The 21,739-nt window shown below is 38.3% G+C and overlaps 1 protein-coding gene across 1 annotated transcript in view; it reads right to left on the minus strand.

The window, feature by feature from the left end:
* Nucleotides 1–887: 887 nt before the first annotated feature.
* The window catches only part of KLB (klotho beta), a 35,391-nt gene continuing 14,539 nt past the window's right edge, over nucleotides 888–21,739 (minus strand). Inside the window, 4 exon segments of the mRNA XM_044680551.1 lie at nucleotides 888–1,469; nucleotides 4,764–5,907; nucleotides 11,789–12,057; nucleotides 14,335–14,842. Of these exon segments, the coding sequence (XP_044536486.1) occupies nucleotides 1,072–1,469; nucleotides 4,764–5,907; nucleotides 11,789–12,057; nucleotides 14,335–14,842 (2,319 nt within the window). The 3' untranslated portion in view covers nucleotides 888–1,071.

The raw sequence follows: 21,739 nt of genomic DNA on the forward strand, positions 1-21,739 counted from the left end.
AAAGGAAGGCCTTGAGACACTGCTATATTAGATATGGGCAAAGGAACTGAGGATGCTTTACCTAAAGAAGAGTTAGGGTAGACCAGATAGCTTTCTTCAAGTATTTGGAGAGTTCTCAAGTGGAAGAGAAATGAGATTTGTTTGTCTCCAGAAAACAGCTACAAATTTCAGCTTAGCTTCATATAGAGGAAAACCTCCTCATAATTAGAGCTATTCAAGGGGGCAGCTAGGTGGCTCAGTGGATTGAGAGTCAGGCCTAGGATGGGAGGTATTGGATTCAAATATGACCTCAGACACTTCATAGCTGTGTGATCCTGGGCAAGTCACTTAATCTCTGTTGCCTAGCCCTTACTGCTCTTCTGCCTTAGAACAAACATGCAGTATTGGTTCTTAGACAGAAAGTAAGGGTTAAAAAAATTAGAGCTATTCAAAAATGGAGTGGGTAGCCTCAAAAGGTAGAGAATCATCCCTTGCTTAGGCTTTTCGAGCAATAGCTGAATAACAACTGGATCTTATGTAGTTAGATGTTGGACTAGGTGGCTTCTGAGGTCCCTTCCAGTTCTGAGAAGCTATGACTAAGATTTTAACTTGTGACTAGCCAGAGAAAGGCTTATGTTCCTCTGACATACAGAGAAAGTACTTTGTGAGAAGTGAGTTTTATAAATGGGACATGTTTATATCTTCTGGGTAGAATTGAAACAAGAAGCTAATTTTGCGTTTTAAATGTTCTACTTATATCATGACCACCAATCCATATCTATACATGTAAGTGTAGAGTGACCAAAAGGAACTTGTTAGACTTTACAAGACAGCAAGTTACAGAACACTTCTTGCAGCTTTATGTTTGCTTAAATAAGGATTTTATCTTCAAACCCCCACCACTAATTTGTTGATATCAGCTCCTAAGGGAAAATTAATGTGGACCATCCTGCAAAGCCATGGTCATTCCCTTGGTTACAAACAATATCCCAGCATTTCTTCTTTCATTCATTTACTGTAACCTCCTTAGAATGGGGAAAGTGGAGTGAACTTATTCATTGCCTGCTGAAGGCAGATGGAGATGACATCAGTTTAGCTGAGAACACGCTTATGACCTTTCTTCAGTGGAATCAAAATGTGTTGTTGCAAGTTCTTTGCCTTATAATATTTTTTTCTCTTCCTCTTGTGGAAAATAGTAACTGCTAAAAGAAGGGCTAGGGTGGAAAATAGGCAACAACCAAAGAATATGAGTGGTTTCTTCTTGTCAAGAAATAAGCAGAAATTGCATGGTTTATCATGATGACTCTCCCCACATCCAAAACTGGAATGCTCGGAAGGGAAGCCCCTGCTTCTGATTAAATTGTTGTAAAACTGTATTGAGGACTTTGCTTTTAAATCAGATGTGAAGAATCCAAATCTGGGCTTAGATTTTTCTTCTGTCAACTTAAATGCATAATAGCCTTTTACCTTGACTTTATCAATTAGGTAAGCTGAAAAAGAGAGATTGGAATACGAATTAGTAAACCATAACATTTTTTATCAAACATATTCAATTCATATCATACCTGTCCTCTTAAATTATAAAGCTCAGTTGGGTAAGCATTTGTTAAATTCTTATCATATGCAAGGGATTGGGCTAGGCCATAGAAATACAAAGACAAAATGAAAAATAGCTGCATTCTCAAGGAGTTACATTCTACCATGGGATAGTATCTCTCTTCCTTGCTACTCTCTTTTTTTGGGACACCACTCTCCTGGCTCTCCTCCTACCTATCTGCCAAATCCTTTTCAGAATCTTTTGTTGGAACCCCCTCCAGCAAAAAGCTGGAACCGCCTCTAACCATAGATGTCCTACAGGCTTCTGACCTCTACTCCCACTATACTCATTTACTTGGTAATCTGATTAGCTGCTGTGGATTTAATTATCATCTCTATGCTGACGATTCTCAAATCTACCTATCTTGCCCCAAATTTTGGCTGATCTCAAGTCTCACATCTCCAATTGTCTTTCAGACTTCTTAAACTAGATATCCAGTAGACATCTTAAACTCAACTTGTCCCAAAAGAACTCATCTTTCCTCCCAAAGTCTCCCCCCTACTCTCTTATCTTCCCTTTTATTGTAGAGGGCAAAACCAGCCTCCCAGTCCCTTTAGTTCACAACCCAGGAGTAATCCTGGACTCCTCACTTTCACTCCACCGTGTCCAATCTGTTACCAAGGCCAGTCGGTTTCACCTTTGTAATATCTCTCAAGAATGTCCCTTTCTCTCCTCTGACACCACACCGGTTCAGGTCCTCATTACCTTAGGCCTTGGTGGCTGCAGTAGCCTGCTGGTGGGTCTGCCTGCCTCACTCCAATCCTCCATCCACTAAAGTAATTTGCACAGGTCACTCTGTCCTCTACACACACACTCTTAATAAACTCCAGTGGTACCCTATTCCCTCACAGATCAAATACAAAACCAGTGGAAATGCGCATCGGCCAGGGGTAGGGGGAAGGTGAGGGGTGTAGGGGAAAGTAGGAGCATGAATCATGTAACCATGTTAACTTTTCTAAAAAATAAATATTAATAAATGTAATTGAAAAAAAAAAGATCAAATACAAAATGCTGTTTGGTATTCAGAACTGTTTATAACGCTAGCCCTTTCTAGCTTTCCAGTTTTCTCATGCCATTTTCCCAGTCAAATATTCTATCCACTGTCACTAGTCTCCTATGAACAAAATATTCCATGAACAAAAAATTCTGTTTCTTGGCTCCTGGTATTTTCTCTGACAGTACCCCATTCTTGGCAGGCCTTCCTTATTCCCATCTACTAGCTTCTCTGGCTTTCTTTAAGTCCCATCTAAAATCCCATCTTCTACAGGAAGCCTTTCCTAATCTTTCTTAATTCCAGTGCCTTCCCTCTATTAATTATTTCATATTTATCCTATATATTGCTTTTATATTTATTTGTTTGTTTCCTCTGTTATTAGATTGTGAGCTCCTTGAAGGCAGGGATTGTCTTTTGCTATTTTTTGTAACCCTAGCACCACAGTGCCTGGCATAAGTGCTTAACAAATAATTATTGATTGATTGAACTGAATGGAATTGAATTCTGGACTTGTTTGGAATTCATATAGTTCTTCAATGTCTAATCTGGGAATTCTTTTAACAGTATGCAGTTATAATATAAGAGATGGCTTTGGAATAAAAAGACTTGGATTCCAGTTGCATTTCTGCAGTTGACTTGTTATATAACCTTGAATGAGTTACTTCTCTAATCCTTAATTTTTCTTTACTGCAAAATGAGCATAATGACATTTGAAGTATTTATTCCATGGGGTTGTTTTGAGATCAAATGAAAATTATATATATAATGCATTTTATAAATTTTGAAATGCTAACTGTAAATGTAAGTTATTGATTTTTTAAAAATTAAAACCTTTACCTTCCGTCTTGGAGTTAATACTGTGTATTGGCTCCAAGGCAGAAGAGTGTTAAGGGCTAGGCAATGAGGGTTAAATGACTTGCTCAGGGTCACACAGCTGGAAAGTGTCTAAGGCTAGATTTGAACCTAGGATCTCCCATCTGTAATAGAAGAATTTGGGAAAGGTGTTTGGTTAAAGGGGATTTTGGAAGGGAGGATGTCAGGGACTTGCTAGGTAAATAATATGAGTTGCATGTAGGATGGAATAGTGAGATTCAGGATATAATATGAGGCTGAAGTCAGGGAGTATAACACTGAAGGTAACAAAGATCTTCAGGGAGAGGAGGAATTAATTTAAACAGGCAAAGAGCAGCAGGGCTTATAGACTAGGACTTAGACTAAAGACAAACTGAGGGAAATAGACTGAATTGAAATTAACTACAGGCTTTAGTTAATTTCACAGGAAGGGACTTGTTTTGAAGTTACACCTTCCTTCAAGATGGATACCCGGCTTCCCTTCAAGCCCAGAGTATGTTGGTTCTATTCCTCTTCTTCCCTCTCTTACTAATTGACTGACAAAGTAACTAACAGGTCTGTTTTAAACACAAAAGGGTTTATTGTCTTCTCAGGTTAAATTGTCAGGTAAAGGGGATTAAAGGAAGCCCTAACAGTTGTTTAAAGAAACGGGGGAAGGGAGGCAGAAATGGGGTTTGAGCAAGGTCCTGCCCTGACTCAACTCTCAAGGTGATCTTGAAATCAAAAGGGAATATGATGATAACTACCTAAGCTCTCTAGAAAAAGTATTGCCAGAGTATAGCTAAACCCTCACAGATTTGAAACTACTCTCTGATTCACTCTCCTTATTCACTCCTCACAGACATTAGGTAAGGGAAGGAAGGTAGAGAAATGAGGTAGGGTATGGAGATTCAAAAGGGTTTATCTAAATTAACAAATCTCAAATAAATACTCCAAAGCTAGGCTAAATTTTCAATCTTTAGAAAGAAGAAGCAGCAGCTCGGCTGGCCCTGGCTCTCTCCACGAGGTCCCAGATCCAACTTAAACTTTCTTCCAAGATTCTAAACTCCTAACTGAAATTAGAATTCAGCCAAAGCCTGTAAAAACTGCTATGACCCCCCCCTCTCTCTGTACTACAAGTCTCTAGGCCTGGCTCTCAATACACTGAGCTACCCAGCTGCCCCCGTAAGTTATTGATCTTGCTTGCTAAGTCATTTATATTCTGGTGGGCCTATTATTTCTTACAACTATATTCTCTTTTTCCCTGCTCAGTCTTTTATCCACCAGTATCTAAGAATATCATCCTTCACTAAACCTAATATTCTAAGCACTTTGCATCCTCCCCTAGTCATATGGGATTACCTTTTAAAGCTTCCTGGGTGTATTTTTCTAAGTAGTATTTTCGGAGTTCATCATTTTCCAGGGATGGGTCATCAATCCCATTCGATGTGATATAGACATCTACATCACCATAATTTTTCTGGATCCAGTTGAGAATCTTTCGCTCTCCCCATGGCATCACTGCCAGTCGGGTTGGAGAGCTCAGGCAGGTGACGTCCTGTAGAAATTGGATATCCCGGTCAAAGTCATATTGACTACCATTCTGCTGCTCATGGATGACAAGTCTGGTGGTGAAGTGATTTAGGGCATAGAAGTCAGCAGAACCTTTGATAAGCTTCCTTTCCTCCTCCGTGAAGCGTGGTAGCACAGAACTGGAGAGCCCTTCCTTGTTCTTGAAGGCAATGTACTCCTTCATTGCTTCTGGGTAATCCCCAGTCTTGAAAATGGGTTCTGAAAACCAGGCAATTTCAAACTGGAGAAATCGCTCTGCTGCTTTCAAGTGGGACTCAGCATAAGGATTGGCAGGTTCAGCCCAGTCTGCGTGCAGAGACAGAGAGACTGCCCCATGCTGAGAGGGTCTATACTGGCTATCGTAGACATGCCAGACCAGGGCATGGGCAATCAGTAAATTGTGAGCTGCCCTGTATGTATCATTGCTGCTCCCCTTGTAGATGTCACTCAGTCTGTTGGGTTCATTGATAGTGATCCAGAGCTTTACCAAATCTCCAAGTTCCTGAAAACACAGATTTGCATAGTCCCGAAAAGCATAAACAGTTGACTGGTTTAGCCATCCTCCGTTCTGGAGCAAAGGCGCAGGTAGGCCTAAGTAAGCATGAGTTGGGTAGTATAAGGTGACCATTGATGAGATGTTGAGTTTAAGCATCTCACTGATCACACATTTATAATACCTAAGAACTTGTTGGTTAATTTTAGTGAGGTCTCCATTGGGTAGGATTAAGGACCAGTCCAGGGCAAACCTGTAGTGGGTGATTTTCATTCTTGCCAACAATTTAAGTTGTTTTTTGATGCTGACAAAATCTGTGCATTGAGCAGCTCTTGTTTTCATTGTCACCCCTTTTACTGGGCGGAGCTGTCCATTGCCAGAGATATTCCATGAGTATAAGTGAGGATCATTAAACTGTGGTGAAGAAGCTACTGACTCAGCCTGTAAAATGCAAGAAATACATTTATATACATTCCATTTTCAGATGTGCAAAGAGCTCTTCTATAACCCTAGAAGGAAAAGTCCATGACTTTTTTTTGTGTCTAATTGAAACCTAAGGAGAAATGTATGATGTTTATCTTGAACTATATTCTCAGGCTTTTCATCCATAGGAGAACTACTAAAAATGAACCTTTCTTGACATTTTCTTTTTTTCTTTTTAAAAATTAATAAGTCTCCATCTTCTCACCTCCTAACTTAAGAGAAAGAAAAAAACAAAACTTTTGTAACAACTATGCATAGTCAAGCAAAACAAACTTTCATTAGCCATGTCCAAAAATACACATGTATACTCAGTATCATCACCTTTATTTCAGGAGGTGGATAGCATGATCCTAAACTTTCCTAGCAAAACTAGAAAACTAGTGGACATGCAACCACTCCCTAGATCTGATTTGGGAAACCAACTGCTATTCCCCCAGAAATCATAGAGTAACTTCCCAGCTTTCTGCTTCCTCATTCTCAAATGTCTCTCCATTTTCATGTGCCTCATTTTAAGCCTTTGATGGTGTGACCCAGGCTAGGACAAAATCAAGCATTTGGCTTCTGGCCCTGATTTAAAAGTTGTCATTAATTTTATTTTTTAAAGAACATCTAACTCTAGAAAGCTACCATTGGATGAAAATGTGAAATTGGTTAATGATAAAGGATTCAGCACAGGTGAAGGGTTGTTGAGAGGCTTCAATGAGCAGTTGTGGATAATGATGGCACAGTGGATATAGTGCTGATTTCAAATCAGGAACACAAGTTCATATTCTGCCAGGAACCTTTACTTGCTGTACTGCCCTGAGTGAGTCACTTAACCTCGCTTTAGTTTCCCCCTTTGTAAAATAGAGATAATAACAGTACCTTTTTTACAGAATTGTTATGGGGGCCAAAAGAGATTATAATCATGTAAAAATGCTTAGTAAACCTTTAAGGCCCATACAAATTTTAACTATTATTATGATTACATAGTACTATGGACTAACAAAATAGTAAAAAAAAAAATTATGACATGCTAGAAGTCTTTGTTTTACTTAAATCAGTCTTCCTTGAATAAAAGATTTAATTAATTTCAGAGAGGGTCTAGATTCCTTAATACTGAAGCAGTCCTTTTATGGAATCTCTTCTAGTAGAAATGTCTTTGTTTAATTTGATGAAGAAAAGCATCTCTTTGGTTATCTTTGTTTTTTTTTTTGTTGTTGTTTGTTTGTTTGTTTTTATACATTTTTAAACCCTTAACTTCTGTGTATTGTCTCATAGGTGGAAGAATGGTAAGGGTGGGCAATGGGGGTCAAGTGACTTGCCCAAGGTCACACAGCTGGGAAGTGTCTGAGGCCGGATTTGATCTTTGGTTATCTTTGACCTGAATTTAAAGGTACTAGTAATTGGTTCCTGGAAATTATTTCTCTACTGTGTCAGCATTAATATTACTATTGCTGTTCTTTAAGTAAATCAGAAAACACAAAAGTTAAACCATGTATCTTTTTTTAACTTTGCCGCAGAATTTTGTCTTTTAGTTACTATAAAACATAGGAAATTGCTTGGAATTATTAGCAGGGGAAACCTTGGCACCTCTCTCAAGTTGGAATGTTTATGGGGGTAGGGTTAGGAACTGAACTTGTGATTTCATTGATCTAGGGAACTCCCTGGATGAGGAAATTCCCTCTAGCAGGTTGGCCATCTAAAGTCTTAGAAAATTACCTAAGATATTGAGAGTTCTAGGCCACTCTGCCTCAGAGGAGGAATCAGATTCTAGGTTTTCCTGACTCCAAAACAGCTCTCTTTTCATTAAACCACGTTGCCTTTAATATTTGTATATTATCTTTAACACACTTTGGCTAAAACACAGTATAGTTTTTCTTCCACAGGGGAAATTATCAGAGGCAGAACTCTATAGAGAATGACAAAAGCCTCTTTTCAGCTCCTCCCTTTAAAGTAAACAAATCTTTTTGCCCATCTTCTCCCCACAACCAATAGAAACAGGAAGTTATAATCACATCTCTACAATCAAGATACCTGCACCTATATGCTGGCAGGCCACCCTCATAGATATGAGTCATCAAGCAAAGGAGAATTTGTCTGCGTCTCAGGACCCCATCAGCCCCTTGCTAGTCTGAAACTTTTGGGGGGGGCAAAAGCTGCTGCTTGTGCTCCCAGATCTAAATGTACAAAAACCAACAGAAGACAGCTTAGGAAAAAAAATTTCCCAAATTCAATAACAAATAGGAAAGAATTCTTTATCTGTTGAAAAACTTTTCCCCCCTCCTACATGTGGAATTAAATGTACCTGAATCAAATGATAATTAACTCTTCAGTAAATATTTCCCCCATACCTCATGTGTCATCTTCCTTAGTCTAATTACAATATTGCACTTTTGCCATCTGTCAAATAATTATCTAGGACATTAAACTCTAAGAATATTGATTATCTATGTATACATTAGCCTAAATCTGTGTGTACATAACTAACTAAATTTATAGCCTGGTTTATGGCCAGGTTATGGAATCATAATATTGGAAACAGATCACTAGAGTTCATCTTACCCATTCTTCTGTCCTCATACAACCCCCACCTTTAAACTACCCTAAGGAAAAAAATGTTTCTTTGGCTTTTAGAGATCTTCAAAGATTATCATTTGACCATTTGAGGAGATAGTAGGTGTATTTTAGCTAGTTATAGGATTCAGCACAAAATTAAAGTAAATGCATACCAATCCCAACCTCATCTGCAAACTTGGCAGGATCTAGAAAAATGAGAGAAGGATCTAGAGCAGATGCCATATTCATCTTCCTAAAACACTGTTTTCATTGAGTCTTTAGTTAAAACATTTTTAAGAACTCTTCAGTACAAGATAAATTCATATTTCCTTAAAATGTCACTGTGTGGCATTCCTCCACAACCTGACCCAAGACTAAACTACAAAATCATCTGTTGCTTCCTTTCATGAACCCTCCATTATAGCCAGACTGGCCTATTATTACCTCCCAAGCATTCTTGGCTTCATGCCTTTTTTCATGCCATGACCTTTCCCTAGAATGTTCTCCTTCCTTCAGATTCTATCCATCTTTCAAACTTCAGGTCATATCCCCCAATTTCCATGAAGCCTAACCCAATCAATCCAGGTCTGAATTAATGATTCTCTTCCAAGCTCCCTTATTATCCATACTTCTTAATTGCCTTTTATGATATACAATTCAACCTAATTAATGCATTTTCCCTTTGTGAACTCTTGTTTCCTTCCCACTAAATTGTAAGTTCTTTGAGTTCAGGCACCATGCTTTCTACTAGTAATAGTAAATAGATAAGCTATGATGACTGATTTTTTTTTATTCAAAGATTTTATTTTCTTAATTACTTGTAATAATTTTCAACATGCATTTTCTGAAATTATAAGATCCAAAATGTCTCCCTCTTTCCCAGAGACAGTAAGCAATTTGATCTGGGTTGTACATGTATTATCATGCAAAACATACTACCATATTGCTCATTGTTGTAGGGGAATATTCATAGAAAACCAAAACCTCAAAATAAAACCCTAAATAAACTAATGTGAAAGATAATATGCTTTGATCCGCATCTGACTCCAACAGTTCTTTCTCTGAAGGTGGATTCCATTCTTTGTCATAATTTATAATTTGTACATAAGTCATAATTTGTACAAAATGTTTCACTAATTTGTATAAAGTGTTTCACAGTTGGTCATTGTACAATATTGCTGTTACTGTGTATAATGTTCTTGCGGTTCTGCTTATTTTACTCTGCAATCAGTTCATGTAGAACTTACCAGTTTTTTTTTCTGAAATCATCTTGCTTTCATTCCTTGCAGCTCAATAGTATTCCATCACTAACATATACCACAGCTTGTTCAGCCATTCCCCAACTGATGGATATCCCCTGTTTCCAATTCTTTACCACCACAAAAAGCGCGGCTATGAATATTTTTGTACAAATGGATCCTTTCCCCTTTTAAAAAATCTCTTTAGAACACAGACTCAGTAGTGGTGTTATAGGCTCAAAGGGTTTGCACCATTTTATAGCCCTTTTGGACATAGTTCCAAACTGCCTTCCAGAATGGTTGGATCGGTTACAATGACTGATTGACAAACAACAGAATGTCTGGAGTGAAAAAGCTTTATTGGAGAAAGTGACACAACCATAGGATCATTGCTCATAGCGTTAGAGCTAGTAGAGACTCTGAGGCCATCATTTTACAGATGAAGTAATAAGCCCAGGTCGTTTAAATGAACTGCCCAGAGTCACACTAGTGTTAGGCATCAAGGATTTTAGACTTCAAATGAACCAATTCAACTTTGATACTTTAGAACAATTTAGAACTCAAGTAGAAATGGGGACCACTAATTTGTACAAAAGGATTCCTGAAGGTTCACATTAACTTAGTATTAAAGTATACTAATTTCTATTTTTATTGTATTTCTACATATTTTGTCAAATATTTCCCAATTATATTTTAATTTGATTCAATCCCCTCTCAAGGCCACATGTAATCCAGGGCTTTTAATAACTGCTTTAGGAGAAGACTCTGTTGGAGATTGAGGGGATAGGAAAAAGCAGCATTGGACTGTTAATAATGTGATTTTAGGCTATCCACTAAATAATAGCCAGGCATTCCTAATGTTTTTCCAGAAAAGGCTTTATGTCAATGTTCTAAGAAAGAGTTTGTAGCTTTGGAAAGCCTGGAAATGTGATTTCCTTTCTTTTCAAAAATTTTTTTTAAACTCTTACCTTCCGTCTTGGAGTCATTACTGTGTATTGGCTCCAAGGCAGAAGAGTGGTAAGGGTAGGCAATGGGGGTCAAGTGACTTGCCCAGGGTCACACTTGAACCTAGGACCTCCCATCTCTAGGCCTACCTCTCAATCCACTGAGCTACCCAGCTGCCCCCTTGTCAATTTTTTTAATGATTCACTTGGAAAACGTGGACCTTAGATGAACAAAAACTGGCTTCTGACATCTGCTGTAACTTAATTCCTCCAAATCTCTGTCTACCTGTCTGTCTGTCCGTCCTCTGTCTCTGTCTGTCTCTCCTCTTTCTCCCCATCAGCAGAATGAAATCTTTATAAACTGACTTCAGATTGGATGGGAGCTGGATATCTGCCTAGAGTTGTTTTGCCCCAGATGGACTTATACTGATACAAGTGTTTTGTGTCTTCTTTTAATAGATGTCTAGCCAGAGCTAAAACTGAGGCCCATGAATAGTGGTGAACAAAGAAGCTTATATGGGCTTCTTAATCCTCATTAACTCATATAACACTGGACCATCTGGTCATAATAAACACCCAAAACACTTCACTTGCTGTGGTATAGTAGGTGACCACTGAAGTGCTTTAGCCTTGAAGGTCAGCACATTCGTTTAAAAGGCAAAAAGGCCTCTCCTAGTTTGGGTTTTAAATGAATGAAAAAAATCATTCAATTCACCATCTAACTCCTTCAATTTTGCTTCAGGTTATCGTTGCATGTTATTTGCTGTCATCTCAGACAACTGACATATTTATATCATTTTGCTATGTTCTTGGCTGACATTTTTATATGTTCTTGCTACAACCTCATTAGATCCTTACCACTTTGTACCGTCAATAATGCAGATATCACGACCTCCATTTTAGAGATATGGAAATTTGAGTCTTGGAGAACTCATGTGCCCCACTCATGATCACACAACAGTAAAGATCAAAATATGTTGAGTCCAGTTTATTATTCTCTACACCACACTGCCTGCCCTAGACCCAGTGAACTGACCATTAGTTAACAGCATCACATAGCACATTTGCTGCTCATTCCATTTTGCAGTTAGCCTGTCTCGTTTATTGATGGCAACTTACCTTTAGAACAGATTCAGTAATGCCCCAGGAAAAATCGCACGGAAACTGACCCTGCACTGCAGGCGTGGACTCTTTTAAGATGAATCCATTCTCTTTTATGATTTGTTTGTAGTAATGTGCAGAAGACTTAGGTTTTCTTTCCTTCTGTTTGCTACTGAAATCCACATAAAATAACCCCCTTCTGGTGGTATAAGCATCTTGCCATTCAAAGCCATCTAGCAGAGACCAAGCTGTGTAACCAAACACTCTTATTTCATCATATTTTATTGCTGCAGAGGAAAAAAAAAGAAATTTGCAATTCATTAGAGTGCCCTCAAATCAGTCATTAAACATGTAGTAAAGGACAAATGTGGGCAAAAGATAGTCCTTCCTCTCAAGGAGGTAACACTCTAGTAGGGGAGGCAACATGCAAACAACTGTGTAGAAATAAATTGTATTTAGGGTAAATTGAAGATAATCAACAGAGGGAAGGCATTAATTAGTTTTAAAGGTCTCACACCTGTCTAAGATATAAAATTAGTTAACAAAACCCATTATGCTATCTGGGTAGTACATGCTATAACATTACCTAATTTCAGAGCAATCATCACTCCTAAAAAATGACAATTCTTTTTGTCTTTTGGTGCCAAAACCAATCAGGGTACAATATCCTTAGGATATGGATATCCACCTCCATAAAAGAAACAAACAGTCCAAATGCAGATTGCCATACCATTCTTCACTTTATTTCCTTCATGAATTTTTCTCTAGTGTAAGCAATATGTGTCTTGTTTCATAGCATGATGTACATGGAAATATGTGTTATATGATAATATATGTACAATCTTTATCATATTCCCAGCCTCCTTGGGGAAAGGGAAGGGAGGGGAGGGAGGAGGGAAAAAAGAATGAGACAGATTTTTAGCCATAGCTAATCTAATGTGAGCATTTCTTTCTCTTGGATAAGCATACTTATAATTTATTACATATTTGTAACAAATCACATGTATTATATCATTGTTATGTTACATATGATATATATGTAAATAATAACCCAAAACCAAAATAAAACAAAAAAATACTTTTCCAACTAAGAGTCTCAAGTCTTTCCCTGTCACCCATAGCTGGCAACAATCTCTGCTTTACCTCCTCATCTAGTACTTTAGACCACTTTATGAGTTTAATATGTACTATTTTGTATTACTGTGTAATTATTTGCCAGAATATCTTACTTCCCATACTAGATTGTAAGCTTCTTAATGGCAGGGAGTGGATTATATCTACATAGCTTCTTCTAATGCCTGCCAGTGAATTGATTATAGTAGTAGGTATTTAATAAATGTTTGTTGAAAGAATGTGATTTGCCTGTGATTTAGGGGGCATTTTTTCTTATATACTATATTTTTAAGCATTTGTTTTTGACTAAAAATTTCCCTGTAAAAGAATCAGTTGTGATTTTATCAACCAAAAAAAGAACGAGGATGAGAACGAAGGGCAGCAGTATAATAGAAAAGCTTTTGACTTGAGTTCTAGTCCCCAAGCCTACTTCTTATAACCAAGAAAAAGTCATTTAATCTCTGTAGATCTCATTTATAAAGTTAGGAGGTTAAGTTAGATAATTCATAAGATTCCCTCCAGTGCTAAAATGCTATGATTCATCAACATTAATAGGTTGGGAAAGAATGAAATATTATTATTATCCAGAGTGATGATGTAGCTGTTAAAGCTCCCTTTACCAGTATAGATAGGTAAAAGTTCTAGACATCTTAGACTCAGAATATCACTTGGGGGCACTGAGCTTACATTTAGATTTGCCTCTTAAATGATACAGCCAGTATATGTGAGAGGTAGCTAGGTGGCTCAGTGGATTGAGAGTGAAGCCAAGAGACAGAAGGTCCTTGGTTCAAATTTGACCTCAGACACTTCCTAGCTGTGTGTATTGCTTAACCCTTACCACTTTTCTGCCTCCTATCACATTATTGTAGTAAAAACCTATAGATGTCACTGTATATGTCATGGAAGGGGAATGAGAAGTCAAATATTAACCATCAAACTTCCAACCATTATATTGATTTCTTTTTATCCAGTCATATCTCTTGTTTGTACATAGCTCTTTGCCTCTTATTTCCACCATTACATTGTAAGCTCCTTGAGGGCAGGGTCTGCTTTTGCTTTTTTTCTTAATCCTCAGCATTTGGCACTGTGCCTGGGGCATATTTATTAATACATAATTAATTAATAATAATTATTAGCAACAATAAATGCCAAATAATATTTATTGCTATAAGTATTAATGTGCAAGATACTGTCTATAGGCTAGGGATGTGGAAACAAAAATTTTGTTCACAATATTATGAGAAAGTTTAGATTTCTTTAAGTCATAGTATATTAAAAACAACTTTTCAACATCAAATTTACTGTCACTTTGGAAGAAAAAAGCATCCTCCCCTCTTCTCCTGCCCCCAAGTACTGTATATATATACTTTTAGATAGCATCTCCCAAATTTCACTTTTACAGTATTCATGAGATCCACATTTAAGAAATTTTATGCAGATGTTCAACTAACCTTGAAGAACCTTATTAAGGAAATTCTTCATCATGTAGATGGCTGTTGTGTCTTCAGTTGTCACGTGATTGTCCGTGAACCAGCCATTCTCAGTTATGAGGATCTTCGGGTTGTTGTATTCCAGTTTAATCCACTTTAGAACTTCTCTTAAATCGAGTGATACATTTTGCCCCATTTTTGATATGGTGCTTGGAGGTTTGAAATTATTAGGTCCAAAGGAAAAGGCAAAGAAATCAGCTGTGCCCCTCACCTCGATTTTCTCAGCTTCAGAAAAATGAGGGAGAAGAGAAACTGATTCCTTCATAACTTCTGGATAGTCCCCATCCCCATGGATAGGGTTGGCAAACCAGCCCAGCACAGAAGTCATGGATTTTTGGCACTTAAGAATATCCAAACTGTTTTCTGATTTGTTTGGTACAATCCAGTGGGATCCCAAGGTGATCGATAATGAGCCTCTCTGATGTGGCCGAAAGTTTGTGTTGTAGTTATGCCAGACTTTGGCGTGAGCCTGATAAGGAGAAAGTATTATTAGAACTTCTTGTATCACTACGTCAATAAAATTGTTTATGGAATGTCCCTTCATTGGCTGTATTAATGATATGGGATGGGGAGGAGATTATCAAGGGGAATCCTGCTCCAGCCACATGGAACCTCCAACCAAAGGGTACAACAACTGCTACCTCTCTACCCACACCTTCTCTGAAGCTAGAAGAGTGAAAGTGAATCCTATTTAAGGAAAGAATTGCATAAGGATATTATTGCTGCCTCCATAATCAAGGAATCAATAAATCTTTATTTGTTAAGTATCTGCTATGTGCCAGCCACTGTGCCATTATTATCCCCATTTTATGGTGGAGGAAACTGAGGCAGAAGTAAAGAACTTGCCCAGGGTCACACAGCTAGCAAGGGTCTGTGGTCAGATTTTAATACAGATCTTCCCAACCCCAGACCCAGGACTTTATCCATTATGCTACCTGACCCAGAAAAGTAAATAGAAAAGAAGTGCAAAATAAATAAAGATTTATTGGTTAGGTGCAAAGTAGTTGTGAAGTGGAGGGGGATGGAACTAATGACAGGGGGAGATCGGGAAAGGCCTCTTGAAGAAGATGGAACAAAGCAGAGCCTTGAAAGGAGATGTGCTAGGTAGCACAGTGGATGGAGTGCCAAGCCCGGAGTCTAGAGGATTCAAATCTAGCCTCACTTCCTAGCTGTGTGGCCTTGGGAAAAGAATTTAAGGCCAAATGCCTACCCTTTACCACTCTTCTCTCTTAGAATCAGTATCAATTCCAAGACAGAAGGTAAAGGTTTTTTGAAAGGAAGGAAGGAGAGTCTTAGAGGAAAGATGGAATGGGAAGTTTGAGGACAGCAAGAAGGCCACCATTCTTTGTTATGTGCTGTGTCCCCTTTTAAGGGAGCATCCTTGAGGGTTAAAAGTTAGGGTTAGAAGTGGAATGGGAGATTAGAAGCAGAATTAGGGTTAGAAACAACAGATCAGGCTAGAATTAGGGTTAGGTTAGAGTCAGGATGGAGCCCTGCTGAATAACACCTACCAGAGTTATTTTGCCTCAGTTTTTTATATAATTTGGAAAAGAAATGCTCAGAATAACTCTTCTCCTTTTGGCTACAAAAACTTATTTTCTATTTGGGGTAGAAAAAAGTCAAGTTCACAAAGCAGAATGTGTTTTTGCTATTTGCTGTAGTAAAAGAGAAACCAAGTCTGGTACCCACTCTTCTAGTAGTTTATATTTTTAATTAGACTTTTTTGTGTGTGTGATAAAGACTACTGACCCTTGACTACTCAGTGGCACAGTGGGTAATGCATTAGCATTGGGGTCAGGAAGACCTGAATTCAAATCCAGCCTTAGATAATTTCTAGCTCTGTGATGCTGGGCAAATCCTTTATCTCTATCTGCCTCAGTTTCCTCAATTATAAAAAGGGGATAGTAATAGCACTATCTCATCTTCATAAGGATCAATAAGAAAAGAAGGGAAAAAGCATTTATTAAGCACCTGCCATGTGCTAGGCATTGTGTTAAGTGCTTCACAATTATTACCTCATTTCATCCTCTCAACAATCCTCAGAGGTAGATGTTGTTATTATCTATATTTTACAGTTGAGGAAATTGAGGCAAAGTTTAAGTGATTTGCCCACAATCACACAGCTAGTGTCTGAGACTGAATTTGAAATCAGGTCTTCCTGACTTCAGGCCCAGCACTTTGTGCTCTATGGCACCACATGAGATAATATCTATAAAGTGCTTAGCACATAGTTGGTACTTAATAAATTATTATTTCCTACCTTCTTTTCTTTGATCATTCAAATAATATTATTTATTTAACCCCTCCTATCATGTCAGTCATTTATAGCAGAGGTGTCAAACACTCTGAGTGGGGCTAGAAAATATTATTGGGAAATATTTAACAAAGCACATAAAACCATGATAGAATACATATAATATTAATATTAATATGTGGTTTTCTAAATCACTATGCAGCCCATAGCTCTTTTCTATTTAAGGTTGATAATACTGATTGATAGCATTCTTCTTTGCCATTAGGAAATTTAAAATAGTGTTGAGAAGACAATATTCAAATTCATTTTAAAAAATGAGAGAATAATATGATACTAGCTAGCATGTATAATAACTTTAACATTTGCAAAGTCCTTTACATGTATTGCCTTATCTGGTCCTCTCAATGACCCTGTGAAGTAGTCACTATTATTGTCATCCTCATTTTATATATGAGAAACTCAGACTAAAAGAGCTTCATCTATTTAGAACTTAGAATGGCTTTCAAGGTCAAGTTTAACCCCTTTTTTTTTTGCAAATGAGGAAACTGAGGCCTGGAGAAGTTAAATGACTTATCCAGAGTTATACAGTTAGTGTCTGAGGCAAAATTTGAACCCCAGGCTTCCATCACTTTATTAAATGTCCTGAAGCAGCCTATAGTAAAGTATTCAAGTAAAAACAAATGGGAGAAATGTATGGTACAGATAATAAGTGGTGGTATGGGCAGTGGAGAAGGAGAGAAATCATTATTAAATGAAGTTATCATGAAAGGCTTCATGAAGGAGATGGCTTGCCATGGATTACTAAGAAGAATTTTAGAATTATCATAATTCCTTAAAGCATTATACTGGGCAGTGGGCAACTAGGTGGTTCATTAGATTGACAGCTTGGCCTGGAGATGGGAAATCCTGGATTCAAATGTAGCCTCAGGGCAACTCCCTCCACCCCAACCCACCCCCTAAAAATCTGAAAGGCAAATATAAACCTCAGATACTTCCTAGTTGTGTGAGCCTGGCCAAGTCACTTAACCACAATTGCCTAGCCCTTACTGCTTTTCTGTCTTGGATCAATACTTAGTTTCTATTCTAAAAGAGAAGGTAAGAGTTTTTAAAAGGAAAAAAACAAACCCATTATACAGAAGTAAGTTTATTCTTGCTGTTGTTATTCCATAATGATCCTGTTATTCCATAATGCTCCTGCATATTAAAATTCCAGCCTGAGATCCTGAGATCTTGGGACCAGTTTTGACTAGTTTTGAAGTTCATCATGGAAAATGATCTGTGTATATCTCTATAGCCATATACATCAGACCCACAGGACACCCCTCCCCCACACACACACACCGAGTCAGAGGGACAGACTCCCAAGCTTCCCCCCACCCCCACCCCACTGAGGGCATGATTCTTCTGAAAGCTGCCCTACTGATGTCAATAAGAATACAAGACGATCTCATCTGTCTTTATTTTAATCCGGTTTTGTCTTCAGCACGTTTAGGTTGCCTTTCTATTTTAAACTGTTGCTGATTTTAGCCACAGAAAAGGTAACAATATATAGTAACCTGAACAATGAGATCTTCTATCTCTAGAAAAGTCTGCCAAAGTAATGAGCTTGCAAGGCAGACGGGAGTTTTCCGACTGAAGTCCAGACAAAATTCTTTATTTAAAAATTAAGCTGGGTTCTAAAACCTAATCTGACAATGGCCAGGCTTCAGGTTCATTCCTTGTGTAAGGAGCCTGGCTTTTTCTCTGTTCCTAAATCAGAGACTCTAACCCACTGTTAGTAAAAATATTTCATCCCCCACAAATGGGAGACAATGCCAATTCATCAGCCATTCCTACCAGAGAAGCGGCTTCCCTCTTTTATATGAATTCTGTTTTTAGCTCACGATGTAGCCAGAGAGATCCACGTTGACATATGAAACAAAAGCTACGTAAAAGCCTAGTTTCTCTCCGGAACAGCAGGGCTGACAACCCAGCCAGCATTTACTTCCTAAGCGCGGGACGTCTCCGAGCCAGCTTTCTAAGAGAGTCGTACATCGGCCCTTCCCTCCTCGGGGTGACCTTGGTGTGCTCGCTCGGGACTTTCTTTCGCCCGTGGTTATCGGAAGAGGCTATCGCGGTATCTAAGGTCATCTTTACTTAGGCTCGGGGAGAGCCTCTCTATTCACATGCGGAGAAGGGGGAAGGGCTGGAAGCACCCTCCTGGGACTTTATACTATTTGCTAAATAACTAGGTGAAAGTATCGCTTAAAGATAGCGAGTTTGACATTTATTTAAAATCAAGCCGTAACACCTATTTGCTGCCTCTTGTCTGTATGGAGCTCATCAGGTGGTCCACTGGGAAAATGAAGGGCTCTGGGGAAGCGGGACTCTGTTTCAGGAGCCGTAACACCACAGGTTTTTATGATCCCCCCCCCCCCCCCCCCAAGGATACCGTTTCTCTTGTACAAGGCCATCCACCTTTGGAATGATTGATTTAAGTTAGTTCAACCTTTGTTCCTTGGATTCAGAAGCTTAAAGGGGACGTTAGCAGGCTTTTTTTTTTTTTTTTTTTTTTTTTAAGTTGGCTGCCAGGTGCTGTGTGGTAAGGGAGAGGACAGCGGGTTAATTTCTCATCCTGTTCTTTCCTATTCCAACATGGCAGCTCTGTTGGATGTCGCTGTTTGCTTCATGTCTTATGGACATGAAGATGGAGAGCAAATCAGGTAGTCAACCCAACTAAAATCTGTGAAAAAACGGATGAACAATAGGAAGAAATCAGAACAATTGATTTAAAAGGGAGGGCTGTGTACGGGATAAATTTAACACTAATGAATACGTATAAATCTGACTTGGGCATATTTATTGTGATCCCAGCTTGGCCATCTTATTACCTGTGAGACCTTTGACAAATCATTTAACCTCCGGAAAACTCAATTTCCTCCTCTGAGGGGGTTAGACCAGATGACTTCTAAGGTTCCTTGCATCATTTTTTTTTTTTTTTAAACCCTAACCTTCCGTCTTGGAAGCAATGCTGTGTATTGGTTCCAAGGCAGAAAAGTGGTAAGGGCTAGACAATGCAGAGTCACACAGCTAGGAAGTGTCTGAGGCTAGATTTGCTCTCCCATCTCTGGGCTTGATTCTCAATCCATTGAGCCACCTAGCTGTCCCCCACCCCTTGCAGCTTTTAATTTATGATCTATAAATTCAAATCTTAAAATGTTTGAAGCTGTCCCCAATCTTTAGTCAAAAGTCAATCTCCAAGTCTGTTCATTATTTTGGTCTTATATAGTATTTTCTTAGAAATAATTGCATTTAGAGTATAATAATATTTAACTTGCTTTGGGGATTAGTTGCTTCTAATAGAGATTAAATACCAATTCCTATGAGGGTCAGGACTCTGTGATTTCACTGGTATAGAGAACTTGGTGAGGTAACTAACTCCCTCTACCAATGCAGGTCAGCACTTTCTCTGCAATTTATAGTCTTAGATAGTTGCCTAGAGAGTATGAAGAGATTAAGTGACTTTCCCAGATGTGTCAGAGGAGGGACAGGACTTAAGGGTGTTGATTGATTCACTGATTGATTTGTTGAGTGAGTAAGTGAACAAACAAATTCATTTGGGAGATTCACTTTGATATAGTTTCCCTCCTCTGGCACTAATAGAGCAGGTATGATTCCCTGGAAAACAAAGCCAATAGCATGAAAATAACTTTGTTCTTTATTGCACTTCTAAACCTTTTGGATTTAAAAAAAAAAAAAGAGTAAGCAACTTTTCAGGGAAAAAAAAAGAATCTGATGTATGTTAAACTAATTATTTACATCCTTCCATCTTCTCTTCTGATCTTTGTGAATAAAGTTTTCAAAGTTGTAATAAACTTGAGCCTACTGCATTCTGTTTTGCCTGTCTTACTTAACATCATTATGTATGCATATTTCCATGTAACAACATAGCCAAATCATTTTTGAATCCATTTTTAACCCAGCATCTCAAAACTCATCTCCAGAGCAGCCAAGTCTGGGCTTAGACAGCTGGGTGCACAGCATTTGACATGTTGGCTTCCTAAGGTGGTATTGCCTCCAGCTCCCCATTTGTTTCTGCACATCCTATGATACATTCCTTTTAGAAAAATCCATTCGATTTTTCATGATGCCAGATGCCACAGTAAACTCATGCTAATTCATTCTTGACTTATTTCCAATACAATAAACTATATTTGGAATAGATGGACAGCAAAGTCAGTAACAAAAATTAACTGTCCCCAAAGGAGCAAATCCAAATAATTTCATTTACTTTGACATAATAATGATAGGGTCAGAATGGGCATGAAAACTTTAGCAATATTTTTTGTTTTGTTTTTTACTTTGCCTCATTGAGGTTTGAACTCATTGATTTTTAAAAAATTTTTTAGCTAATAATTAGAGAAATGCAAATCAAAACAACTCTGAGGTATCACCTCACACCTAGCAGATTGGCTAAAATGAAAGAAGGGGAGAGTAATGAATGTTGGAGGGGATGTGGCAAAATTGGGACATTAATGCATTGCTGGTGGAGCTGTGAACTGATCCAGCCATTCTGGCTGGCAATTTGGAATCATGCTCAAAGGGCTATAAAAGAATGCCTTCCCTTTGATCCAGTCATACTATCGCTGGGTTTGTACCCCAAAGAAATCATAGATAAACAGACTTGTACGAAAATATTCATAGCTGCGCTTTTTGTGGTGGCAACAAATTGGAAAAGGAGGGTATGTCCTTCAATTGGGGAATGGCTGAACAAACTGTGGTATATGCGGGTGATGGAATACTATTGTGCTAAAAGGAATAATAAACTGGAGAAGTTCCAGGCAAACTGGAGAGACCTCTGGGAACTGATGCAGAGCGAAAAGGAGCAGAGCCAGAAGAACTCTATACACAGAGACTGATATACTGTGGTAAAATTGAATGTAATGGACCTCTGTACCAGCAGCAATACAATGACCCAGGACAATTCTGAGGGATTTATGGTAAAGACGCTACCCACATTCAGAGGAAGGACTGCAGGAGAGGAAACATATAAGAAAAACAACTGCTTGAACGCATGGGTCGGGGTGGACATGATTGAGGATGTGGACTCGAAACTACCACACCAATGCAACT

The sequence above is a fragment of the Gracilinanus agilis genome, chromosome 6 (assembly GCF_016433145.1).
Source record: "Gracilinanus agilis isolate LMUSP501 chromosome 6, AgileGrace, whole genome shotgun sequence".
Classification (NCBI taxonomy): domain Eukaryota; kingdom Metazoa; phylum Chordata; class Mammalia; order Didelphimorphia; family Didelphidae; genus Gracilinanus; species Gracilinanus agilis.